We start from the raw sequence: 26,950 nt of genomic DNA on the forward strand, positions 1-26,950 counted from the left end.
GCTCCCCGCCCCTCCCGCAGACCCTCGGCTTGCAGTCCAGCGCCGCCTGCGCCCGGAGTGCTGGCTCCGCCGGCGCCGAGGTGAGTGCGGCCGCCTGTCGCGTCGGGTGGCTCGCGTGGCTAAGGGCCCCCCCTGGCCCGGCCCCCGGCCAGCACGCCGGGTCCGGCAGAAGCGTCGGGGCAGCGGCGAGTGGTCCCTGGCCCGAGCGGGCCCGTCCCGGCCTCGGGTCGCCATAGCTGCCGGGCCCTCCCCGCCCTCCGTGGCCGGAGAATCCCCATACCGGGTCTGTGAAATCCCTGCCCCTGGGCTCGCTGCTTCCAAACTGTAACGACCTTAGTGTTTGGTTAACTCGGGCAAAGCGGCAGGTGTTTTGCTTCAGACTTACTGAGAAAACAACCTTTTACAAATGCTTTTAGTGTACAGTTTTTAATTCTCTAATCTCCAATGTTAGGAAATTGGAGTGGGTACTCTACTGAATTAAATACGGAAGTCAGTTTGAGGGTCTTTACTTTTACACACACCTGCTTAAAATGTATGTAATTTTCTTAAGGTGGGAGGGTTTGTTTATTTGTTTTAAACAATAAAGTGGCTTGGTGTTTACATGTCAGAAAACTTACAGAGGTTCTGTTGAATATGTTTAGTTAATATTGTTAAGTATACCATTTATCTTTAACTGTAGATAAGAGGTAGCGAAGGGAATTTATGTAAGAAAATTACCCATCCTGGTAAGGGCTGTATATTGCCATTGAATGCGTTTTGGAAAGCCATTAGCATTATTTATTATTGGCAGCTTTCAGATTTCATTTGTGTAGATTTTATCTCCCAAACTGCCTTGGTAGCCAGATGCATTTTAACAGGGTGAAATGATGTTTTAAAGGCAGCCCATTCCCAGCCGTCAGGATTCAGAAGAAAAACAATTAGGTTACACCAAATTCTCTTCCTGGATCTTCCATCAATGAGTGGATTTTGGATATAGTTTTGCTTTGTAGTCTTACATTTGTATAAGCTTTACCTACCACTTAAATGATGATGGGGAGAAACACAGACCCCATTGAAGTACCTGAAAGGCTATATTGTAAAGGCAGGGCACCGGCTTTGGAGTTGGTCCACCTGGGTTAGAATTCTGGCAAGTTACCCTCTGAGAAACTGCTTCCTTATCTATAAAACAGGCTAAATACTGTCTATCACGATGCAGAGTTGTACGGATTAGGGATCTTTATGGTACATAGCAAGCACTTGGGATATAGTATCTACAAGATGACCATAGATTACAGAGTGAAAAATATCTCCCTTGTAGTATTACATGTCCTATTTTCATCCACTCCTCAGCTGTTTGAGGGCCTGCTTTGTGCTAGATACTGTGCACAGGCAGGTATACAAGAGTGAAGAAAGCAAGATCTCTGCCCTCAGGAGCTTACAGTCTCTTGGCTAGTTTGACAATAGCCGGGTACACCAATAAATATTTAGATTACAGATTGGGAGGAGTCCTACATATAAAAGAAATAGGTTTCTCTGAAAGAATAACAGGAGAATAGTTTTGGATGGGGAAGTGATTTTCACTTAGAAACTCAAAGTTGACGGGACAGTGCTTTCCAGGCTAAAAGGAGAGCAGCAAGTGGTGTGAAGAGTTCGGCTCTTGAAAGAGACTGGAAAAAAGGCCTAGAAAAGCCCAGGAGCTTGATGAGAAGCCAGGGAGGGTGCTGCCCCATAAGGCTGGAGAGGTGCATGGGGCCAGATTGTGAGGAGCCCTCAGTGTCTGATGAGAGTTTGATTTTCTAAAAAAAGCTTTTGAAGGCTGTATTTAGTTGATATGTGTGCACTAGGGAGTGAGTTTACCCGAGAGGGGTATGGGATTTACTGTATTTAAAGGCTCCCTGCTAACTGATTAAGGTATTAGAATATGACTAGAGTGGACACCAAGAGACCGGTAATACAGGTGGCCAGGCAGGAGATGACAGTGGCTTTTGGCTGGTGGGAAAGGTGTGGATGGATTTGAGATGTATTTCGGAGCTGGAAACCACCAGCTTTAAGACAAATTGGAGTGGGCAGATGAATGACAGGATGGAATCATTCATGACTTCCAGCTCTTCGGCTTACACAGCTAGGTGGATAGAAGTGTGTGCCATTAATTGAGATGAGAAACACTGGGGACAATTCGGATTGGTGATGCAAATCAAAATGTGTTAAGTTTGAGGCACTTGTGAGCCTTCTAACCTGCTTCAGGTTTACTACTTGAGTGAATTGTAACCCAGGAAACTTCTCTTTCCACACAGAATCATTGATATTATTTCTAGTTTAGTTCCCCTTTGCTTTACAGGTGAGAGAATTAAGATGTAGAAAGATTGAGTATGTTGCTCAGAGTCACATATGTCTCATAAAAATAGGTAGGTGTGTAGGTAGAATCAGTATGGGAAAGTTTTGAATTCTCATGTTGCATTGGGGATATTACTGACTATTCCATGTTGTCTGCTCTTTTAGATAAAATGGCAAGTGCTTTCTTATTAGCTAGGAGTTGGAGTTTGGAAATAATAGAAAATAACCAAAAAAGTGATCAAAACTGCTTATCAAAAGCTTGTTACTACATTTTGCACTAACTTGGTGTTAATTCCCAGTGAAAATAGTTTTTCTTCAGAAAAAAAAAAAATTCTCTTTGAAAGGTACTTTCTGTTGGGGAGTTTGAGAAAGGATGCCCTGGAAAATGAGAGTAGAGTCATTGAACAAAGCTCAACTTTTTAGTGTCTTCACATTTCCTTAGTATCCTGTGGAGTCCTTTGAGTCTATGTATGTAAAGAACCCAGGCTTTAAAATCACTGGACAGCCTCTTTACCCCAAGGGGGGAAAAAAAATCCTTGCTTTTATCCCTTATGAGCTCTTTGACCTTGGACAAATTATTGAAGCTCTGAGTTTGTTTCTTCTTATGTTAAGTGATTGTGAATGAAGTTTGTTTCTGCTCTGTGCCTAGTTGATAAGATGGCAAATGTTATTTCTCTTCCTACCCTGTCACTTTGAGAGCTAGGAGGGAATTTAATCTGTTCTGGGTTCTGGCCTTTACCAATAAATTGCTATCTCCATTGTTTTTATGTTAGGCAACTGAGGCCTGGAAAGATTGTAATAATACAAGGTTCTTATTTCCTAGTCAGTATTTCTTCTTCCATTGAAATAATAAAACCATATGTTCTTGGGCATGCTTCTTTACTACTTCTGATAATCTACAAAGCTAGGAAGAAAGAAAAAAAAAACCAAAGAGATAAAAGAAAGAGAAAATTAGAATATAGGACAATATACTAAGAAATGAAGAAAATGAAGCTGTCAGTGATCTAGATATATTTTATATGTGTTTATCAATATTTTTCAAATACCCTAAGCTAAACATAAAATGAGGTAGTTCAAGAAGGAAATGGGTTTGCTATATCTGATTTTTCAGCTTTCTCTGGTTGCAGGTTATGAAACTGGTCTGTGTTCTGTTCGGCATTCCTGTCTCAAATTCAAGACCTATTTTTTTCAGTTAGGACGGTTGCTGCTAAGTGCTAAGTAAGCTTAAATAGTGAGGGCATTTTTAATAGTTGCTCATTTTAATCTAAATATGTGTGACAACCTTAGTTGTTAGAAAAGAAAAATATAGGCATTGAATGTGTAATTCTCTTTTTAATGTCTGCAAATAGCTATATGTGCTAACTGGTTTATTTGGTAATGCATATGAGCAGTATCATAATTATTCAATTTTCTTGTTCTCTTTAGAAATGGACCAATTTTGACAAGATGTAGTGCTGCAGTGTGCCTGGTGGGATATGTTCAGTCATGGCATCTGAACTCTGTAAGACGATCTCTGTGGCAAGGCTGGAAAAGCACAAGAATTTGTTCTTAAATTATAGGAATCTGCACCATTTTCCATTGGAGTTACTGAAAGATGAGGGACTACAGTACTTGGAGAGGCTCTATATGAAAAGGAACTCCCTTACAACCTTGGTACAGTATTATATTGCATTTAAAAAAATCCTTTATAATGTGGGCTTGACCAAGATATAGTTTACATATCCTAAGATATTCAGAGCAAGATGTACATCCCCTCTTGTTATATAAACAGGTGATAAAAATGCAAATACAGGGGGTTCTCCTTAGCTGAGGATTCATTATCCAGGTCCCTGCAGTATAGGGTTGTGGGAAGAGTTGTATAGGAAAGCAAAATATTCACTAAATGTACCACTCATAGAATTAGTCTCCATTCCAAAACCCCACTTCACTTAGCCTGTGCATCTCTCTCTGCTTTTTTTGTGTGATAAGCTTCCTAGATGATTTTTGGATGTTACCATATCCAGTGGACCAGTTAAAAAGTAAAGAAGAGAAAGGCCAACATAGATGAATGACCCTGAGTTAGAGGCATTTAAAAAGAGATGATTTGAAGATTAAAATATTAAGACAGGCATTTGGGAAGCTTGATGTAGCCTTTCTCTTTGGGGGGAAAAAAACATAACAGAAACATCCTCCCAAACCAAAAAACCTTTATGATTGCACTGTGAAAATCAAATGATGTTGAATTGGACTATCGTCCAGTTTGTTGAAAAAATTTTTGCCACGGAAGCAACATTTGATTCACTCTTCATGTTGTAAGAATAAGCAGATAGTTATCATTATAACCAGATTTTTTATTACATATAGGACTTTATTAAATATTTTATTACATATAAGATTAAGTTTTATTATATATCAGATTAAAAAAACTATTTAAAATTTTTTTCAAGAGAATGTGTTACTCTGGCTTCTTATTCCCCACTCTTACTGTAAAATTTGGTCTCTGGTTTAAATGTATGTGCTTTATGTGGTCTTTTCTGGTTATCACTTAACCTCATTTGAGTCTTATACTTGAATTCTTATTCTTACTCCTTTTATGATGACTTGTTTCTTTGTGAACAGACCTATTTTTCATTTCCTTCTCTATATTGGACCATCCCAAATATCTGAAAGTATGCCTTACTGGCTTCATTTAGATGGAATGTTTTTGTGGAAAAGTTTTATTTAATCTATCTAAAATACCTCCAATGAGTAGAAAACATAAAATTTGTTTATCTTTGCTGTATCTGATGATAATAAATGGAAATACGCCTTCCATTTTTAGTGTTTGGCATTTTGGCGTATATGTTATTTTGAGTGCCTAGTTAAGTTTTTTTAAAGTAGATTTTTCAGTTTTAAAATTCTAATTATCTTACTAATCAAACTTTAATAACACAATTATAGTAATCCTTTTAGCAAAATCATCATTGCATGAGGTGGAACCACATTTACTAAGTGTTCCCCCCCCCCCTTTGAGGAAGAAGTGTTGTGAGAAATAAAATTTGTCAAGGATTATAGCCCAGATTTTCCCTTGTTTGTTACTGATGTACAAAGGAAAAGTTGTGAGTGCATTATTTCTTAACTCTTAGTCAAAGTCCACTGGAGTAGAGTTTGTTCAAAGAAATCGACCTTTGTTTATAAAAGTTACAGGGAGCTTTTGGTTTTGTGGCACTTACTCAGCTGCAGTTTTCAATTTATGAAAATATTTGGGTATCAGCTCTACAGTTGTAACCGATAATTCATAATGGCTCACAAGCACACATTTCAAGTTCATGCTTTGCCACCTTTTTGTTCATCAGAGATTAAATTGTTGCATATATTTACAATGATAGGTGTATGTGTTTTATTTGAATGCCTTTTAATGAGCTGGAGCATTTGATTCATGTGTATCAAAGAGCTTTTAAATTGTAGAGGGCTATACCGATATCAGGGTGGTAGGGCTCGTAGCAGCCCGGCCATCCCATTCCCTGACGGTACTAATACCCAGAATAGCCTAGGAGTGGCTTACCACACAGGTTTTGAAAGCAGATGAAGTAATACTTACCCTAGAGGGCTCTAAACTCGTGACTTCAGGCTTTTAGAATGTTTGCTGGTGTTATTGATAAAGTATATTTCCCAAAGAAGATTTGGTTTTTGGAGTGTGACTTACAACTACAATACTGTCCAAAGGAAAAACAAAACAAAACATGTTATTGGAAACAGATGGTATCTTAACAGCATTATGGGTTAATTGGCCCCCCCCTTTTTTTTTAAGGAAGCTTGGGAATCTGCCAATAATTTCCATTTTCACATTGTTTTATTATTTATTTATTAACATTGTTTTATTGTGTTTAAATCCTTTCTCCTCAACATTCCCCCTCCCTTCTCTCCCCACCCCTCACTCTATGAAGCCTTTCCGTGAAAAGAGAAGTCACTAATGCACCGCCTCTGCCCTTCTTCCTTTCCCCTGTCAAGGTGCTTGGCATAGCACAGTGCTTTATATTTTGCAGGATGATTGTATGTTAAATACTCAGAATTTGGAGAATGCCATATTAAAACTAAAACACAGCAAAGCCTTTTTTATACATTTAAAAGATTAAATTTCTCATATTATAAATACAAAAATGATACATGCCCTAATATCAGTGAATATAAAGGAGCATATGGAAAGTAGTTGTCTCTTCATCCAGTTTTATACTGTGGAGTAACCAATGTTAATAGTTTGGTTGTGTCCTTCTGCTTTGCTTGTATTTATGTAATTATATACTTTATCCCCTTTATAAACAACAAAAAAGAATCATACTACACGTATTTCTTTGCAGATTTCTCTTTTTACTTTACGGTATTCTCATTCCATTAACCTCTAGGCCAGGAGATACATACACATCCTTATATATGCACGTGTGTTTGTGTGTAGGATTGGGTCTTAAAAGTAGGATTAATGGGTCAATGGTAGGCACATTTTACATTTTAAAGTACTTTTAAAAAAAGATTTATTTATTTATTTTAGAGAGAATGAGCACAAGTGGGAAGGGTAGAGAGGGAGAGGGAGAGAAAATCTGAAGCAGGCTGAGCGTGAGCCCGAGACCACAGGTTGAGCTGAAACCAAGAGTCAGACGCTTAACCAACTGTGCCACCCAGGCACCCCATTTTAAAGTACTTTTTATCAGTACAGTTGACACTTGAACAATGCCAGGGTTAGGGGTGCCGACCCCCTGCTCAGTCAAAAATCTACATACAACTTTTGACTCCCCTAAAACTTAACTAATAGCCTTCTGTTGACCTGGAGCCTTCCTGATAACATCAACAGTTGATTAACACATAGTTTGCGTGTTATAGGTATTATATACTGTACTCTTACAATAAAGTAAGCTAGAGAAAAGAAAATGTTATTAAGGGGGCACCTGGGTGGCTCAGTCAGTTGAGCATCTGACTCTTGAATTCAACTCAGGTCATGATCTCGGCGTCATGAGATCAAGCCCCGTGTGGGCTCCATGCTCAGTGGGGAGTCTGCTTGAGATTCTCTCCCTCTGCTCCTCCCCCCTACCCCCATGCACTCTCATGCACACACACTCTCTCTCTCTCTCTCTCAAATAAATAATAGTCTTAAAAATAATAAGGAATAATCTTTAAAAATTCATAAGGAAGAAAAAATACAGTTGCAATTATACTGTATTGAAAAAATCCGTGTTATTAGTGGACCCATGTATTACAAACCTGTGTTACATAAAGGTCAACTGCATTTCATTATGCAATATTACCATTTATTTGTATAACTGAGAAATCTTAAAACCTTTTTTTTTTTTAAAGATTTTATTTATTTGAGAGAGAGTGAGAGAGAGCATGAGAGCAGGGTGGGGGCAGAGGGAGAAGCAGACTTCCCGCTGTGAGCAGGGAGCCTGATGTGGGGCTTGATGTGGGGCTGGGTCCCGGGACCCTGGGATCATGACCTGAGCCAAAGGCAGCTGCTTAACTGACTGAGCCACCCAGGTGCCCCTTAAAACTTTTTTTAATATTAGTCAATTTATATAGGAATTCAGTTATGTAATTAATAGGTGAATAAGTAGTAGTTAGGAAACATGATTTTGGTTCCTAACATTTATCTTAGAAAATGTTTTTAAAGAATTTGTCTATAATTATTTTAGATGCAGCTCAAGAATTGTGAAGTCTTACCTTCGTGGAAATTAGAAGATAATTAGAATAGGAGATATAGGTTCTTTGTCATGTGACAGGTATTCACATAGTTGTTGAATAATAAATAAATGAATATAAAGTAGATTAAGATAAGGACTATTAATACAGGTATAAGAGTCCCAGACTGAGAGCCTTCAAGGGCAGGGACTCTGTCTTAAATTCTGTATCCCTATGCCTGGCCTATTGCCCAACATTTGTAGAATACGGAATCTAATTCTCTGTAGCAGGATTGTAGAAGATTTTTTTAAAAAGACGCTGTTTGCATTGACACTGAGGAATGACATTGGCAGGAGTTTCGGAGGAAAAGTATTCATTCAACATGTACTTATTGAGTATTTACTGTGTACCCAGTACTCTTCAAGGCACTGATTTGGAACAAATTCTTATGGAATTATCATGGAATTTTTCATTTGTTGACATCCCAAGCTGAAGGGAAAGTATGAACTAAGACTCAGTGGCAGAAGGTTTAGGGGACAAGTCTAGGCACCTGTTTTGCGTAGAGCAGTGTTTCTAGTTTTTTTTCTTTTTTTTTTAATGTGTTCTTCAGAGCCTGAGGGTTCCTAAATAGAGCTGAGGTGGAGAATTATGGGGAGATGGAGCAGTAGTGTGTCTCCACTTCAGCCACAGCAGCTTTCCTTCTGTTTGCTTTGTATATTGGTGCTCTCTACACCAACCCCGACATGGGTGGGATGTGTTGATCTAGTAAATGTTTTCAGACTCCTTTTAGCAGAACCATTTATTCAGAAAGTTCACTAAATAGATAGAACTGAAATTATTCTTCTTTAGGGGACGGGATAGGTGAGTCTTGCCCAATCCATACCTCCTTCCCTTCCAAGGAGCTGTATGGATTGTCTAGGAAGCCACAGAGTGGAATAGAAAGCCACTAACTGAGAACAGCTGACATGAGAATTCTACATTCTGCCCGGCAAGGCCATCTGCTCGGGGACTGAAGATTTGTAGAGAATGCAGGTTTGAAATGATGTGAAGAATCACATGGCAGTTTGGCTAGAGAAAGGTAGTAGGATTGTTGGCATTAGTCAGCAGGCTGTTGGTTGCTAGGCTTATGGTGGAACCATCTGCTTATTTAGGGGATTTTCTCCTGCAGTACCCAACTCTCTGGGGTATGAAGAAGGTGGACTGTTGCATTCCTGCAGGCTTAGGTTTTTTCCAGGTGGATACAACGCAAGTGCAGAGGGACTAAGGAGGTTCAGGAATTTGGCAGGAGTGTTTGGGGACATGGAGGATGGAATATGGAATGTGAGCTGGCTTGGAGGCAAAGAAAGAAAGGAGGAGTGAATGGACAGGGAGAATGGAGAGGGGGCCAAAGGACCCACTGACGTTGAAGAATTGTATTGGGCATGACTGAGTCAACCATCTAGGGGGATGGGATACGTGGTTGTAGAGGGAGACTTCAGTTGTGGAGAAGTTTCAGGTGAAGGCCGGATATGAGTGCGCAGGATGAAGGAGGCTGAGGTGAAGCCTCCTCCTTTCCCTGCTCAGTTCCCCCACCAGAAGAAGCTGGAGTCTTTCTAATTGTTGGAACATTGCTTGGAAGCAGCAAGCACCAGTTCTGACTCTAACCTGGGAGCTCATGAAGGGAGGGAATCAGCAGTGGAAGCATTTGAGGACTGCAGTCTCAGGAAGGGGGTGTTTCAGTGTTTGGTAGCAAAACCTAATATTAGGAGGTAACAGACCCCCAGGTTCTTGTGCTTAACCTCTTTGGACTTCAGTTTTTTTCATTTATAAAATAAAAGGCCACAAGAGCCTTTTATTGAGGGGAAAAAAAGAAATCTCAATGTGGAAGCAAAATCATTGAATGGATCTGCCAACTTCTCTTATTTATTTATTTATTTATTTATTTATTTTTAATTTTTTTTTTTTAAGATTTTATTTATTTATTTGAGAGAAAGAGAATGAGAGACAGAGAGCATGAGAGGGAGGAGGGTCAGAGGGAGAAGCAGACTCCCCGCCAAGCAGGGAGCCCGATACAGGACTCGATCCCGGGACTCCAGGATCATGACCTGAGCCGAAGGCAGCCGCCCAACCAACTGAGCCACCCAGGCGCCCTGCCAACTTCTCTTAATGAGAATAGCAGGCAGGAGGTTTTCCTGGGGACCTACCCAAAAACTAATGGAACTCTCACCAGTTGCCAATTTTATTTATAAATATGAATAGACAAGGAAGAGACATTAAATTTTAATGAAAGAGGGGAGTTTGGCTTATGTCTGAGCAATAAGAGCAGATAGATCTTGATTAATCAATTAATCTATGCAAGAAGAGAGAACTTAAAAGTGATATCCTGCTGGGATTGAGGGGAAGAAGAGGTCTGTTCATATTCCTAAATTGGGATGGGACTTAAGACACAGAGAATGCAGGACCCAGGAGAAGACATTCTTGACCTTCCCTATAAAATATAAACAGGCAAATCATAAAAGAATATAGATAGTCAAAACACAAAAAGATGTTTAACTTCCAATAGAAGGTAAAACATTGATCATCCTTTCCTATTAGATTAGCAAAAACTAATATCTAGTGTTGAAGATACTTGATGTGGAAGACTAAGAAGATGCTCTTACACACTATCAGATGGAGTGGAATTGGCTGAATATTTTTGGTGGGTGGTTTGACCACATCTGGCAACATTTTGCATAAGTATGTGTTTGAATCAGCATTTTTCACTTGTAAGAATTTACACACTGGAACAAAGGTCAAGTGAACCAGGATGTTCATCACAGCATTGGATAGAATGAAAAATTGTGAAAACCTAAATGTTCATCAGTATGGGATTGGTAAAAATCTGATAAAATGATCTAACATCATTTGAGTCTTTAGTAAGTTCCAGGTACTGTCTTAAGTAATTTACATGTATTAAGTTAATTAATCCTCAAGACAATCCTGTGAAGTAGGCACTCTACTTTATAGGCAATAAACTAAGGCACTAAAAAGGGCATAGATCAAACTTAATAGTGATTGTAGTTGTGGATGGGGGGCAGGCAAGAGAGTGGGGGTGGGAGCTGGAAGAGAAAGAGCCTTACTTAAGTATGTAGAGTAAAAAGGAAAGACTCTATTAAGTTTGGTTTATATTTTTTTCACTAAATATTTATTTTTACAATTAAAAAAATCAATTAAAATGAGATTATTGGGGGTGCCTGGGTGGCTCGGTCGGTCGAATGGCTGCCTTCAGCTCAGGTCATGATCCCAGGGTCCTGGGATTGAGTTTACCCTGCTCAGGGGTGAGTCTGTATCCCCTCTCCTTCTGCCCCTCCCCCCCTGGTTGTGCTCCCTACCCCCGCCCAAATGAATAAATAAAATGTTAAAGACCCTAAAAATGAGATTGTTGGAATATAGTACCGCTAAGATCTTAGCTAACTCTCAAGTTGTATTAATCAGTGCGTCTAGCTATTTGATTTACAATGATGGTGATGCCTGCCCTTATGTTGACATTGGTGGCTCCTGCAGCTGGTGGCTGGGTTGAGGGTGAAAAGGGTCAATGTCTGGGAAAGTTACATAGCTGTGCCCTCCACCCCCTTGGAATTTGGTAAGAGTAGGATCTGGATTAAATGAACATCAGAACACCTTCAAGGCAAAACAGTAAGGAAATGGTAAAAGAGCATCCTGCCATCAAGTGTGGCAGAAAAATCGGGAGAAAGAATTAAGTTTTGTTTTTGTTTGTTTGGTTCACTTTGAATTCCAACATAAGGGGCTTCTTGTTTTTCTGTAACTTGTTGGACCCTCCCAGATTTAACCACTGCTGGGGTGCAGGGCCTCCGTAATCATTGCAATTGCTCTGTCCTTGAGCTAGTTCTATTTAAAAGCATCTTAGTTCTTTCTTTTTTTAATATTAAATTATTTGAGAGAGAGAGGGAACAGGGGGAGGGGCAGAGGGAGAGGGAGAGGACCTCAAGCAGACGCCCTGCTGAGCATGGAGCCCAGTGTAGGGCTTGATCTCTCGACCCTGAGATCATGACCTGAGCTGAAATCAAGAGTCTGATGCTTAACCGACAGAGCCATCTAGGTGCCCTGCACCTTAATCATTTCTTAAATTGAATGTGTGGAAATGGTATGTCAAGTGGTAAAGCATTCAGATGCTGTGTTTGTGTTTTAATGCTGATGTGTAATATGTGATACAGTCCTGTAAAACATTCATTACAAATACATCCTGTCTTAGTAATCCATATATACCTGAAGAGTATAAGTTTTATTATAAATCAAAGCTGCTTTTCCTACTGGATTTTCAGATTTCAGTGTTTTTCCCCGCATTGTTACTGGTTAATTGACAGTAGTTCCCTGTCAAATAGTTACCAAAGTATTTGAAATAGTTTGGAAAATGAATGTCTGACCTATAACCTAATTCTGTTTATTGAATCATAGAATTTCAAAGCTAGATGGAGCTTTATAGATAATTTAGGCAATTTTTCGAGGGAAGTAAGCTTAGAAAAGGTTAATGGATGGGTCCAAAGCCACTTTTACGGCCAGTTAGTGCAAATACCAGGTCTCCTAATTGGTCATCTGGTCAGTCTTTCATTTTCATTCTGCAGGTATTTATTGATGACCCATTTCTAGCCTAGCACCATCTAGTTAAATTTTAACCGTCTTTATTCACTGAGGAGTATTGAGGTGTTCCATGTTAAGTGAGTTTTCTTAGTTACCTCTGTGAAATTTACCTTTCAGATCCACCATGTAACTTTTCTTGATAGAAATGTTTTTAAAACATGTATCATTCTATGCTTTCTTAAATAAAATATGGGGAACATGAGTTAGCCTACTCTTTGCGGCTCAGTTCTGCCTTGGGAGTTAGGAAGAGAGGGTTTAGGAAGAAGTGGCAGGGATAGAGGTCTTCCCCTTACACGAGACCATATCCTTGTGCACTGGAAGGGTTCTGTTTGCAAGCAGAAGCCTCAAAAGCCATTGCTATGTATGTGTTTCCACAAGTTGAAATTCATTTTCAGGCATTCACTATACTAAAATGAGGCATCTGTGCATTAAAAATGAGATACCAGTTTCTAAATGTTAGCCCCATCAAATCAGTCAACCAATACATATATGTGAGACACTTGAAATATACATTGAGCTTGAGATATCTCCCCCCCCACACAATAAACAATTACGTCTTAGTCTTACAGAATTATTCATGCTAGGTGTAATTTTAATGTTTCATCTGGCTTTATGGGAGTAAGTGTTCAATATTCTTTTTTGTGTGTACTTTCCTGTTGCTTTGAGAATTCCATTCATAAAATGATACTAATTGGGTGCATATTAAATAGGTTTTCAAAAAAATAGAAAGTAGGGGCAAATGATTCTCTAACCTTCAACCCTTGTTTATGATATTTATGTAACTTGCATTTTTAAACAAATATTGTTGAGATTAATACTTGAAGAGACATTTCAGTAATTTTTGTTTTTCTTCTTTTGAAAAATGTTTTCCTTGGTAATTAAATTTTTATCACAATCCAAATGCCTATTTCAGTTTTGTAAATGTACTGGATATACAGTCTTTAAAAATTTTAGCATATTTTCTCTATGGGTGTTTGCTAAGTAAAAAATATCAGTCTTGAGATTTTACATTTTGGCAGTAAAACCTTTGCAGTTTTGCAGATACTTAAAATATTCTTATTTTCATTTTTTAAGAACATGACAATTTTATCCTCTATGAATGCCAAATAAATGTCATCATTTCTAAGAAAAATAATTTAAAAATTTATCATTCATACAGTTAAGTAGTTCTTTTTCATGTTTTACATCTAAAAGAGCTGAGTTTATGTGAAAAATTGGTAGTATCAAGAAACAAATTTTGTACTGATTTGATAGCTGTCAATCACATGCAGCTATTAATGTTTAAATTAAATTATAATGAAGCAGTATTAAAGATACAATTCCTTAGTCATTATAAGCACATTTTAAATGCTTGGTGTCCACCATATCAGACAGTGTAAGATAGGGGATATTTCTATCATTGCCAAAAGTTCTATTGGACCAGTGGTGTGTTTGGGGAAGAGAAAGAATGCATTAAAATCAATAATGCCCAAATGTCCATTGACTGATGAATGGATAAAGAAGATGTGTATACACGCACACACACACACACACACACACACACACACACACACACAATGGCATATTACTCAGCAGTCAAAAAGAATGAAATCTTGCCATTTGCAATGACATGGATGGAGCTAGAGTGTATTATGCTAAGCGAAATAAATCAGAGAAAGACAAATACCGTATGATTTCACTCATATGTGGAATTTAAGAAAACATGAACATAGGGGAAAAGAAGAGAAGCAAAGCAGAAAATAGACTCTTAACTATAGAGAACAAACTGAGGGCTGCTGGAGGGGAAGTGGGCAGGGAGATGGATGAAATGGGTGATGGGCATTAAGGAGGGCACTTATGATAAGCACTGGGTGTTGTATGGAATTGATGAATCACTAAATTCTGCACCTGAGACTAATACTACAGTGTATATTAGCTAACTGGAATTTAAATAAAAACTTGATAAAGAAAAAAAATCAGTAATGTCATTTTTATTATTTTTGTCATGGAAGTCCAGTTGCAACTATAGTTAGTGCTACATATTTGTAGTGCAAAGCAGGGAAGAAAAATTATCTCAGGGTTCTTTTTAGGCACCTCAAAGACAACTTCAGAAACAAAAGAATTTGTCCACATATTTGAAAAATTTTCTGTACCTCATTTTTTCCCTTTCTTTCCCTTTTGAAGTGACTTTGTTAATATTTGTAATGCTTTGTATTCAAGCATTCCGTGAATTTCCAATGGAATTTTTCTTTTAACGAACTCGGGACATAAGATACCTATGGTTATTTTGGAAGACATACTCTAAGAAATTTGGGTATTTGCTGCAGATTTTTCACTGCTTTCCTTTTGGATACATTAAAACAAATAACTAAAGATGTTATGCTCACATTTCCAAATAATCAAAATTAGTATTTTCCCATAAAACTGACATATTTTGGATTATCTTTTTTGTATTGCTTATGAATAGATTACCTACATTTGCATTTGCATATTTGCACAGCATAGTCACTTACATTTTTTTTCTGGGAAACAGGATGTTAGTGGTAGCTTACAAAGCATATATAAATTTGCAGTGGTACTTGACCTATCAGTGATTGCACAGCCCTTGCTAGGAGTGGTCTTCTCTTAGCAAGATGGGTTAATGAGGTGTTAATGCTCTCGAGCACATTTCTTCTCGACCCCTTCTCCCTCTCTCTAGCAATCCCTTTCCTCCCCTGCACCCCCCCAAAGAAAACTATATAGTGCTTCATAGGATAATTCAAATAGGTAATACCATTCCTTCGTGCTGCTCATTTCAGAAGAAATTAACTTAACCACCAGAGATGTGATGTTGGTAGATGCAAGTATTGAGAATCCACTGTGTTTTTCTGTCTCCAGGAAACACCAAGGAAATAGGACAAGCGTTTAAGCAAGACTGATGCTTTTTTGGGTCACTTAAAGTTTATTTGGAGAGAAATTAAAAAAGAGGAAAATGAGTAATTAACAGGAAGTGAACCAAGAGACAAGTGGGTAAATGGTAAAAGACATTAGGGAGCAAATGGTAACAGGTTTCCGGAAAGCCTTTATAGGACTGTGGAAGAGGAAAGGGTGTGCTGGTTATCTCTCTGTTCCCATTAGCATGCTGGTTAGTGTCTGACTCCTCTGTGGAGAAATACTGCTCTATGATAAATATTAAAAGGGGGCGCCTGGGTGGCTCAGTCGTTAAGTGTCTGCCTTCGGCTCAGGTCATGATCTTGGGGTCCTGGGAGCAACCCCAAGGTCCCTGCTCAGCGGGGAGTCTGCTTTTCTCTCTCCCTCTGCCCCCCCCGACTGTGCTCTCTCTCTCAAATAAGTAAAAATAATAATAATTTTTGAGGTGAAATGAACTTAATGTAAAATTAACTATTTTAGAGGGAACAATTCAGTAGTATTTAGTACATTCGCAGAGTTGTACAACTACTGCCTCTGTCTAGTTCCAAACATTTCCATCACTGCAAACTAAAACCCCTTACTCATTAAGCAGTCTCTCCGCATCCCCTTCCAAACCCCAGCCCTGGTAACCGCCAATCTGTGTTCTGTCTTTATGGATTTATCTATTCTGAATAGTTCATGTAAATGGGATTATTCAATATGTGACCTTTTGTGTCCGGCTTCTTTTCACTTGGCATAGTGTCCTCAGAGTTCATCCAAGTTGTAGTGTATATCAGTCCTTCATTACTTTTTATGGCTCAGTAAGTACCCATTGCATGTGCATACCACAATTTATTTACCCATTCATCTACTGATGGATGTTTGGGCTCTTTCTACCTTTTTGCTGTTGTGAACAGTGCAGCTATGAATATGGATTACAGTTACATGTTTGAGTACCTGTTTTTAATTCTTTTGGGTATGTACCTAGGTGTGGAATTATGGGGTCATATGGTAACTCTAATTTTTTGAGGAACTGCTGAACCACTTTACCAGCAAGGTACAAGGGTTCCAAATTTCTCCATATCTTCACCAACACTCGTTCCTTTCCAGTTTTTAAAATATTATTATTACAGTGGGTTGAAGTGGGTAGGTGTGAGATGGTACTGCTTTGTGGTTTGGATTTGCATTTCCCTAATGCTAATGATGTTGAACATCTCTTCATGTGCTTGTTGGCCATTTGTATATATTTAGAGAATATTCAAATCCTTTGCCCATTTTCTTTTTTTCTTTTTTTAATTTTTTTATTGTTATGTTAATCCCCATACATTACATCATTAGTTTTAGATATAGTGTTCCATGATTCATTGTTTGTGCATAACACCCAGTGCTCCATGCAGAACGTGCCCTCCTCAATACCCATCACCAGGCTAACCCATCCACCCAACCCCCTCCCCTCTAGAACCCTCAGTTTGTTTTTCAGAGTCCATCGTCTCTCATGGTTCTTCTCCCCCTCCGATTTCCCCCCTTTCATTCTTCCCCTCCTGCTACATTCTTCTTCTTCTTTTTTTCTTTCTTAACATATATTGCATTATTTGTTTCAGAGGTACAGATCTGAGATTCAACAGTCTTGCACAATTCACAGCGCTTACCAGAACACATACCCTCCCCAGTGTCCATCACCCAGTCACCCATCCCTCCCACCCCACCCCCCACTCCAGCAAGCCTCAGTTTGTTTCCTGAGATTAAGAATTCCTCATATCAGTGAGGTCATATGATACATGTCTTTCTCTGTTTGACTTATTTCGCTCAGCATAATACCCTCCAGTTCCATCCACGTCGTTGCAAATGGCAAGATCTTATTCCTTTTGATGGCTTCCTTTGCCCATTTTCCAATTGGGTTGTTTGGGGGTTTTTTGGTAAGAGTTCTTTATATATTCTGGATGTTAGACCTTGAACAGATACAGGATTCATAAATATTTTCTCCCATTTTAAATGTTGTCTTCACTTTCTTGTAATTCCTTTTTTTTGTACTTGATATGTATTTTTTTAATTATGTTAGTCACCATACAGTACTTCATTAGTGTAATTCACTTTCTTATAATATTCTTTGTTGCCCAAAAGTTTTTTAATTTTGGTGAAGTCCATTGTATTTATTTTTTCTGTTGTTCCTCGTGCTTTTGGTGTCCTATTTCTGAATCCATTGCCAAATCCACAATGATAAAGATTTACCTCTATATTTTTTTCTGTGAATTTTATGGTTTTAGCGGTTATATTTAAGTCGCTGATCCATTTTTAATTAATTTTCGTTTTTAGTGTGAGAGGTCCAGCTTCATTTGACTTTTTATAAATGCTGTAAAAACTAAAATACATTTAATTCATGACTTATTTGAAATGTGTTTTTAGAGGTCAGGATGGAGCAGGTTTTGCTGAACCCTGAATCTTAGTGGTTTTTAACAGCACAATTATTTCTTTTACTCACACTGCATGACTCTCATATTGCTTGGGGACTCTGGTTTATGGTATCCACAGTCAAGGATGAAGGCTGACAAAGCTTCCATCATGTGGTCACTATGAACTTTATGAACTTTTATGTAACTTTTTGTATTTCACCTCAAAATTTTATTTTTTTAACTAAAAAAAAAAAATTAAGTTTTGGTACTGAAGGAAAAAAAAAAAACATTTAATTTACAGACCAGCACAATACACTCACTAAGCTTTCTAGTTTTTGTAACAACACCTCTCAAAGTCATGAATTAAGTGCATTTTAGTTCTTATAGCTCAGACTCTTTAAGGCTACCACTTCAACATAATTTCACTCACCAAAGTAAATCATTTAGCTATATCCAGCTTGAAGAGAAAAATGCAATCCTACCAGGTGCCCAGAAGGAGAAGAAAAAAAAAAATTGGTGGTGCACGGTGCCCACCAGATAACATCACTGAACATAGTGTTTGCAACATATTTGAAGTGTTGGTTCCAAGATACACAATTGAAAAACATTCCCATTTAAGGGGGTTGGCAATTTTTCTTAAAAGTGTATAGTAAAACATCATTGATTCAAAATTAGAGGTAAATTTTATGCTTAACTGTGCTTGCTGAAGTTTACTTTTACATTATTTGGAAAGAAAAATTATTTAGCTAAGTGTAATGTGGGATTTAGTGATGAGAATTTTGGCTTAATTTAGAAAATAATCTTTAACTAGTTTCATAGGAAGTAATTCAGTGATGCTTACCAGTAGGTGTCAGGCACAGCCCGTGCAAAGTGCTGCTTATTTGTCAAGGCTTTTTGGGCAGGTACTAATAAGGGGTTGGGTTTTTTTTTTCCCCCCACCCAGTATTCTAATGAACAGTTTTGTTAAGGTCAACTTGCTTATTTTTAAATAAAAACAGTGTATCTACTCGTTAATAAAGATAGGGTAATGCACCATTAGCAGGAGAAACATTATTCCGTGCTTAATTGTGTGTGGAGCTGTATAGCTCGAGAGAGCTAACTAAGTTCTCATGGGAAGATGAGAATAATGTTTGATGGCACCAAGTAGGCGTCTGGAAGGAACGACCACAGGTCCTGTGAGTCAGCCAGATGTGACACCGATTGTTGCAGATAGAACAGATGAGGCTTTTTTCTGGATAAGCCTTTCCTTTTCAGCGAAACAGCTGTTATTATATTAAACCTTTTATTGACCTCCCCCCCCCACGTTCCCCCATCCCCAACTGCCTAGTTTGCCTAGGAAGCTTTGTATGTATGTCCATAAATGGAAGTGCATATTCTCCTTAATAGAGGAGATACCAATACTAAAAGAAACATTTTGAGGATTTGGACAGATCCAAGAGTAACATCTGAGGAAAGACTTGTTGTGAAGGATCTCATTGCATATATTAATATCAAAACATATAAAACAGGGGCGCCTGGGTGGCTCAGTTAAGCATCTGCCTTTGGCTCAGGTCATGATCCCAGGGTCCTGGGATCAAGCCCCGCATCCAGCTCCCTGCTCTGCGGGAAGCCTGCTTCTCCCTCTCCCACTCTCCCTGCTTGTGTTCCTGTTCTGGCTGTGTCTCTCTCTATCAAATAAATAAATAAAATCTTAAAAAAAATATATATATATAAAACAAAAAAAGAATCAGCATTTGAAAACGAAATACAAGTGATTTTATAAAAACTGAGTACTCAATAAATGCTTCTTTGTCTTCATAACAATATTTGTATTCAGTATTTGGCTATCAAAAGGACAAGGATATATGTATGTATAAGCAGCTTTGGATGCTGTTGTGAAGCATTTAAATACCTCAGTATATCAACTGAAATTAGTAATGTCATTTCCTTGTTTAAAATAAACCAGTGGATTTTTATTGTGTTCAGAAGTTTTTAAAAAAGTTTTCCCATAGTATAAGATATAAGCTCTAATGATCTTTTCCATGCCACTCTCTGCAAAATCATTATAGACCTTCGTACCCTATGGCCCAGACATAGCAAATTAATGGTATTTCTCTTACTGAGTATTTAGAGCCCAAATTGGATAAATTATGATTGATTACTCAATTACATAGCAGTTTATGCTGTGGGTACCACATTTTTTAATGTAATGTTTTTCAATTATATGAGACATAACATGCTTACCATTAAAAATTCAAATTATACTAGGGCGCCTGGGTGGCTCAGTTGGTTAAGCGACTGCCTTCGGCTCAGGTCATGATCCTGGAGTCTCGGGATCGAGACCCGCATCGGGCTCCCTGCTCGGCAGGGAGTCTGCTTCTCCCTCTGACCCTCCTCCCTCTCATGCTCTCTGTCTCTCATTCTCTCTCTCTCTCTCAAATAAATAAATAAAATCTTTAAAAAAAAAAAAAAATTCAAATTATACTAAAGTAGATGGAAAATAGCAACCCTAGTGCTTTCCCTAATGATAATCATTGTTACTAAGTTTCTATATGAAAAATTACTTTGTTACAAATATAAAACTGTCTAGTCTTTCACTTTTATTTTTCCATTACCACGATTTTTTTAGAGGTGGGTGGGGCAGAGAGAGAGTGAGAGAGAGAAAGAGAGTGAGAACCTTAAGCAGGCTCCATGCCCACCGAGCCCTACACAGGGCTCTATTTCACAACCCTGAGATCATAACCTGAGCTGAAATCAAGAGTTGGACGCTTAACCGACTGAGCCATCCAGGTGCCTCTAACACAATTGTTTTTATGACAAGATTTTTGAGAATGAAAGATCTGTTCAGTAGTACTGTTAGGGAGTTAAAGCAGAAGAGATTGTGTTTGCAATTTCCCAGACATACCTCCCTCTCTCACCTTTTCTGTTGTTTCTTGTGCCTAGAAAGCTAACTGGAACTCTTTCTCCCTGCCCCACAGCAACCTCTGAAAATTTATGTTTGTCTTTCAGGCCTCAAGCCACACCTAATTACTTCTAAAAAAGTATTCCTGATTCTTTGTTGTTGATATCTAGCCTACCCTACAGTATGTTTGAGTGTAGAATAAAAAATATATATATATTTTGTAAAAAAAAAAAAAAATATATATATATATATGTATATTACTCCTGACTCAGTATGCTCCTCTAGTCTCAACAACTCCTGTCTTTGTGTAAATTTGAACCGTGTGTGCGCGCGCGTGCACGCACACGCGAGCGAGTGAGAGAAAGAGGCTTTCAGTTACTTGTAGGAGGCTTTTCCTTTTACCGAGTGCCTTCAGCAAGACCTGCTTGCAGTCTGTGAGTGGAATTTCTGACCTTTACATGGAAGGGCCAGCCCTTCCAACACTCAGTCTGTGTAAGGCACCTAGATTCATCCCAATCTGCCTTCCCCATGGCCTGTTTCCTATCCCTGCCACACCACACCCCTTAGGACCTGTGGCAGGGTCTGCCACTCCCCTGGATCATGAGCTCCAGCTTACTCTGGTTACCCTGAGCTTAGTTAGGTCTTGGTTTCTGGCACCTGGGGATTTCCCTTATTTTTTTCTGAGGCACATGTTTTGCGAGTTTGGGGGGGTGAATGTTAGTTTTCTAGGGCTTCTTTACCAAATGACACAGGCTAGGTGGCTTAAAACAACGAAATTTATTCTCTCACAATTCTGGGGGCCGGAAGTCCGAAATCAAGGTGTGGGCAGGGTGGGTTCCCTCTCAGGGCTCTGAAAGAGAATCTGTTCCTTCCTTTCTCCTTGCTTCTGGTGGTTGCCAGTGATCCTTGATGTTCTGTTGACTCTGTCACTCCACTCTCTGGCTCCGTTGTCAGATGGCTTTCTTCCCTCTGTGTGTCTGTTAAGAACAGTTTAGTTTCTTCCATGACTGTGGTGGAATACAAGGTTTCTGGTTTCTCTGAGAGAGACTGATTTTTAAGTGTTCAAATTTATAGGTTTAAATTATAGTATGAGCTATGTAAGCATAAAACCCAGACCTGCTGCTTTATTATTTTTGCATTATTTTCTCCAGATTTACAGCCCCCCCAAAAGATAGTACTTTGTGTTTAAGCTCATTAGAAATGTTTATACATTTTTCAAAAATAAAATTTAATTCTGAGTTTTTAATTTTCAGCCAGAAAACCTTGCTCAGAAGCTTCCAAACCTTGTGGAACTGTGAGTCTGTTTATTCAAATTTTTTAAAAATCAAGAATGAAAATAATTTTAAGTTATTTGAAATAATAGGATATATCATTTTAATGTATTTATTTTTTGGTATCATGGTCATAGTTTTCATGTAAGTAGTTCTGCTAAACTCAATAATATTTTAAAGTATTTTACCATTTAAATTTGTGTTTTAAATATCTCACCTTAAGGTAGTAAAGATAAACTTTTTAAAGCTATGAAAGATACATTTTTTTTCTCGGTGCAACCTCTTGGTCACAAAATCCTTCTGGACAGTTAGTGTAATTGGAAAAGTTTATTGCTGTTACTACAGCTATATTTGTTACTTGATGTAAACGGTTCAACAGTGTAAAAGGGTTAAAATAAAGAGTGAAATAATAAAGAGTGAAAACCTACTTCCCTGTGTCCTCCATACCTCATTTGTTTTTAGTTTTTTTTTTTTTTTTTTAAGATTTTATTTATTTATTTGACAGAGAGAGCGATAGCGAGAGCAAGAACACAAGCAGGAGGAGTGGGAGAGGGAGAAGCAGGCCTCCCACCGAGCAGGGAGCCCGATGTGGGGCTCGATCCCAGGACCCTGGGACCATGACCCGAGCCGAAGGCAGATGACTGAGCCACCCAGGCGCCCCTTTTTTTAGTTCTTTTGACGATCACCTCCATAATGCTAAATAATATGTTTACACCTTTGTTGTTTAGTGCATCAACTTTAAGTATCTATTGATTTACCTGTAAGGAGGATATTTAGAATCTTTCCCTTTCTTTCCAGCTCCCTCCTAATTTCGTTGAAGGAGGAGTTTGCATTGCCGTTTCTTGTTCTCTTTATTATTTGGCATGATTTTCAAGAGGTAAAGGAAGGAAAACTAACATTACACCTCCATCTTTAAGCTGGGAGTTTGTCATTTCCACTCCCCCCCATCCTTTTATTTTGAAAAATTTCAAACTAACAGAAAAGTTGAGAGCATAGTACAATGAATACCCATATATGCTTCATCTAAATTTAACAGTTAACATTTTGACACATTTGCTTTCTCTTTCTGTCTCCTATCATCTTCCTCCCCCCTTCCCTTTCCAGTCCTCTCCCGTGCACACACACACACACAAATTTTAGACATTATGATACTTCACCCCTAAATATATCAGTATGTATCTCCTAAGAATAAGGGCAATCTTGCACATAATTCTAATATTATCACACATTAAAAGTAATATTAATTCAAGGGCACCTGAGTGGCTCAGTCAGTTAAGCGTCCAACTCTTGGTTTGGCTCAGGTCATGATCTCAGGGTCGTGAGATCGAGCCCCGTGTAAGGCTCCACACCAGATGTGGAGTCTGCTTAAGATTCTCTCTCTCCCTTTGCCCCTCCCCCTGCTCATGCTCTCTCTAAAAAAAAAAAAAGTAATATGAATTCAGTAATATCATCTAATGTACATTGTATATTTAAATTATCCCAGTCTCCCTCCCCCCCACCCGGTGTTTTAAACTAGTGTACAGATTTGTCTGATTTAAACATCTTTGGTGATTTTTCTACCCCACTGCTTTATCAAGTTTTTAATTTCATTCTTTTTATATATGAAGAAAGATGTCTTAACATTATTTTAAGTCTACTTTTTGTTTTTATAGGTTCTTTACAGTTTCCTTCATATAGGTTTTGAACATTTCTAAAGTTTATTCCTAAACATTTAATATATATTTTTTGCTAGCGTAAATGAATTTTCTTACCTGTTAACCTCTTTTAAGTGGTTATTTTTGAATATATGAGCACTGTTTGTTTTCATGTGTTAACTTTATATCTTGCTACCTTGCTGAAATCTTATTGAGTTAGTTTTATGGTTGATTCCTCAGGGTCTTTCAGGTATACTCTCTCCTGAAAATACAGATAATGTTGTTTCTTTTTTCCTAAACCTTATGCCTTTAATTATTTTCTCTAGTCTGATCGCATTGGCTAGTCCTTCCAGAACAGTGTAAAATTATACTTGAGACAGTGGGCATCCTTGTTTCTTTCTGACCTTAGTGGGAAAGCCTCCAGGGTTGCCCCATAAGAAAGATACTGGCTTTACAATTAATGTATATGTATTCTATTGTGTTAAGTAAATACCCATTTGTATTAATCTGTTGCTGCTTAACAAATTTAATGTAGTGGCTTAAACTGTGGGTAGGGATGCTTAAAAGAATAAATACTTATTACCTCGTATTTTCTGAAGATCTAGAATCGGGGCTTGGCTTAGCTGGGTGTCTTGGCCTCAATGTCTCTTTCAAGGCTTGCAATCAAGGTTGTTGCCCAGAGCTGCTGTTTTCCCTGAAGGCTCAACTAAAGAAGTGTCCTCTTTGTTTACTTATGTGGTTGTTGGCAAGATTCAGTTAATCTCAGGTTGTTGGTCTGGAGGTTGACTCAGTTCCTTGCTGGCTGTTGGCCAGAGGACTGACTCCCTTAGTTCCTTGCCAGTTGGCCTCTCTGTAGTGTCGTTCCCAACATGGCAGCTGGCTTCCATCAGTGCAGGGAAAAAAAGAGCAAGAGAGGGTATGCAAGACAGGATCCACAGTCTCTTTCTACTCTAATCATGAAATGACATCCCACCACTTTTACTATATTCTGTTCATTAGAAACAAGTCAGTAGGTCCAGCCCACACCTAAGGGGAGGCTATTACCCAAGGGCCTAACTGCCAGGTAGTGGAGATCAATGGGGACCATCTTGGAGGCTACCTACCACACCATTAATTCCTACTTTCTCAAGAATTTTTTATTAGTAATGGATGTGGAATTTATTCAAAGCCTTTTTCAGACTTTAAAGAAAAAAATTATTGAGGCCTTCAGGCAAAAAAGTGAAACAATCATGAAGATGAAGAAGACTGCAAAGTAATACTCCAAACTGTATTATGTATACAGTGGTGGTTGCATTCACACTTGACAGTGTTTTTCTTTGAGCACTTTAAAAGTATTTTTATATATATGTAATTAATTATATATAACATATGTATTACATAAGAAATAACATAATACATAAATATATTTGTTATAAATAAGTTACATAATATAAATGAATAAATAATGTATAATTCTGTATTATGTATATTATATATAATAAGTTAGTGGGATTTTAATCATTTTCCACATGTATTAATACATCATTTTTCTATGGCTACTTTCGAGATTTTCTCTTTTTGGTTTTCAGAAATTTAACTCTGATGTACCTCGGTATAATTTTGTTTGTATTTATGTTGGAGTTTGCTGAGCTTCTTGAATCTGTGAATTTATGTCTTTTCCCAAATTTGAATATCTTCAACCATTATTTCTTTGAATATTTTTTATGCACTATTCCCTTTCTCCTTCCTGGGCACCATTTACACATATGTTACATCTGTTGATGTTGTCCTACATTCCTCTAAGGCACTGTTCATGTTTCCTTAGTCTTTTTTTCTCTCTGCAGAGGTGGAGAGGAGCAGAGGGAGAAGCGGGCTCCCTGCTTGATGTGGGGCTTGATCCCAGGACCCTGGGATCATGACCTGAGCCAAAGGTAGATATTTAACTGACTGAGCCACCCAGGTGCCTCTTCTCTCTGCGTTTTAGATTAGATCATTTATATTGATCTTTCTTCAAGTTCATAAACTCTTTCCTTTGTCATATTCATTCTGTTATTCAGCTTTATCAGTAACTTTTTTCAGTTTTAGATCTTTCTTTTGTTTGTTCGTTCATTCATCTGTCCATCCTTCCTACCTCCCTCCCTTTTTTCCTTCCTTCCTTCCTTCCTTCCTACCTTCCTACCTAAATTTCCCATCTTTACATTAAAGGCATATCTTACTTTACATCACTATGTATAGCTGTAATAACTACATAAAAATTTCTTGTCTGCTGATCCCAGCATCTTGGTCATCTTGAGCTTGATATCTGTTGTTTGTTGTTGTTAATGGATCACATTTTTTTGAGTTTTCATATGTTGAATAACTTTAGATTATATCCTGACAATTGGGAATGTTGTGTTTTGGAGACTGGAATCTGTTATATACATTCAAAGGGTGTTGATATTTTTGCTTAGCAGGCACTTTACCTGGTTTGACTTAAGCAGTAAATGTTTCCTGGAGGGCAGCTGAAATCTCAGTGCAGTTCTTTTACCTTTAGCTGGAGTTTTTTCTATATTTGCATGGTTCTGGGATTGCCATTGATTTAGGCAAAGTTTAGAAATAGAATTTGGGGTTCCCCTTCCCTGGCTCTTTCTTTCTGGTATTCTCCCTTTACTTGCCAGGTTATGGTTGCCCTGAACTCTGTCTTCCTGTTCTTTAGGCTAGTAAGACTGAAGTTTTCTTATCAGAATTTTAGCTGCTTTGCATGGTAACTGTACCCTGCCTTAAACTAAATCTGTTTAAAAAACAAAACAAAACTCAAAACTCACCCAGTGCCATTCCTTCTTCTAAGTTTAGACTCTTCACCAGAATTGGCTTGTTTTTGTTTACTCTGCAGTGCCTTAGAGTCATGTGTGTGTGCGTGTGTGTGTGTGTTCTTTAGCATTTTAGTAGTTATCTGCCAAAGGATCAGTCCAGTAGGAGTTTATTCTGCTGTACTGAATTGGAACTTGCATTCTTTTCTTTTAACCGCTCTGTGTCTTTATAATTCAAGTGGGTTTCTTGAAGTCAACATTAGTTGGTTCTTTGATTTTTGACCAATCTGACAATCTCGGCTGTTTAACTGGAGTGTTTTTTTTTTTTTTGGTGGAACTTTTTTTTTAAATTTTTTATTGTTAATCACCATACATTACATCTTTAGTTTTTGATGTAGTGTTCCATGATTGATTGTGCATAACACCCAGTGCTCCATGCAGAACGTGCCCTCTTTAATACCCATCACCAGGGTAACCCATCCTCCCACCACCCTCCCCTCTAGAACCCTCAGTTTGTTTTTCAGAGTCCATCATCTCTCATGGTTCGTCTCCCCCTCCGATTCCCCCCCCTTCATTCTTCCCC

At 38.2% G+C, this 26,950-nt stretch overlaps 1 protein-coding gene across 2 annotated transcripts in view; it reads left to right on the forward strand.

The window, feature by feature from the left end:
• The window catches only part of LRRC28 (leucine rich repeat containing 28), a 176,016-nt gene continuing 149,066 nt past the window's right edge, over positions 1–26,950 (forward strand). For both annotated transcript variants that reach the window (XM_032391224.1, XM_032391223.1), the window contains exons 1-3: positions 1–80; positions 3,739–3,966; positions 21,948–21,988. In XM_032391224.1, coding sequence (XP_032247115.1) covers positions 3,799–3,966; positions 21,948–21,988 — 209 coding nt within the window. In that variant the 5' untranslated portion in view covers positions 1–80; positions 3,739–3,798. The remainder of the gene's footprint in view (positions 81–3,738; positions 3,967–21,947; positions 21,989–26,950) is intronic.

The sequence above is a fragment of the Phoca vitulina genome, unplaced genomic scaffold (assembly GCF_004348235.1).
Source record: "Phoca vitulina isolate PV1807 unplaced genomic scaffold, GSC_HSeal_1.0 scaffold61, whole genome shotgun sequence".
NCBI lineage: Eukaryota > Metazoa > Chordata > Mammalia > Carnivora > Phocidae > Phoca > Phoca vitulina.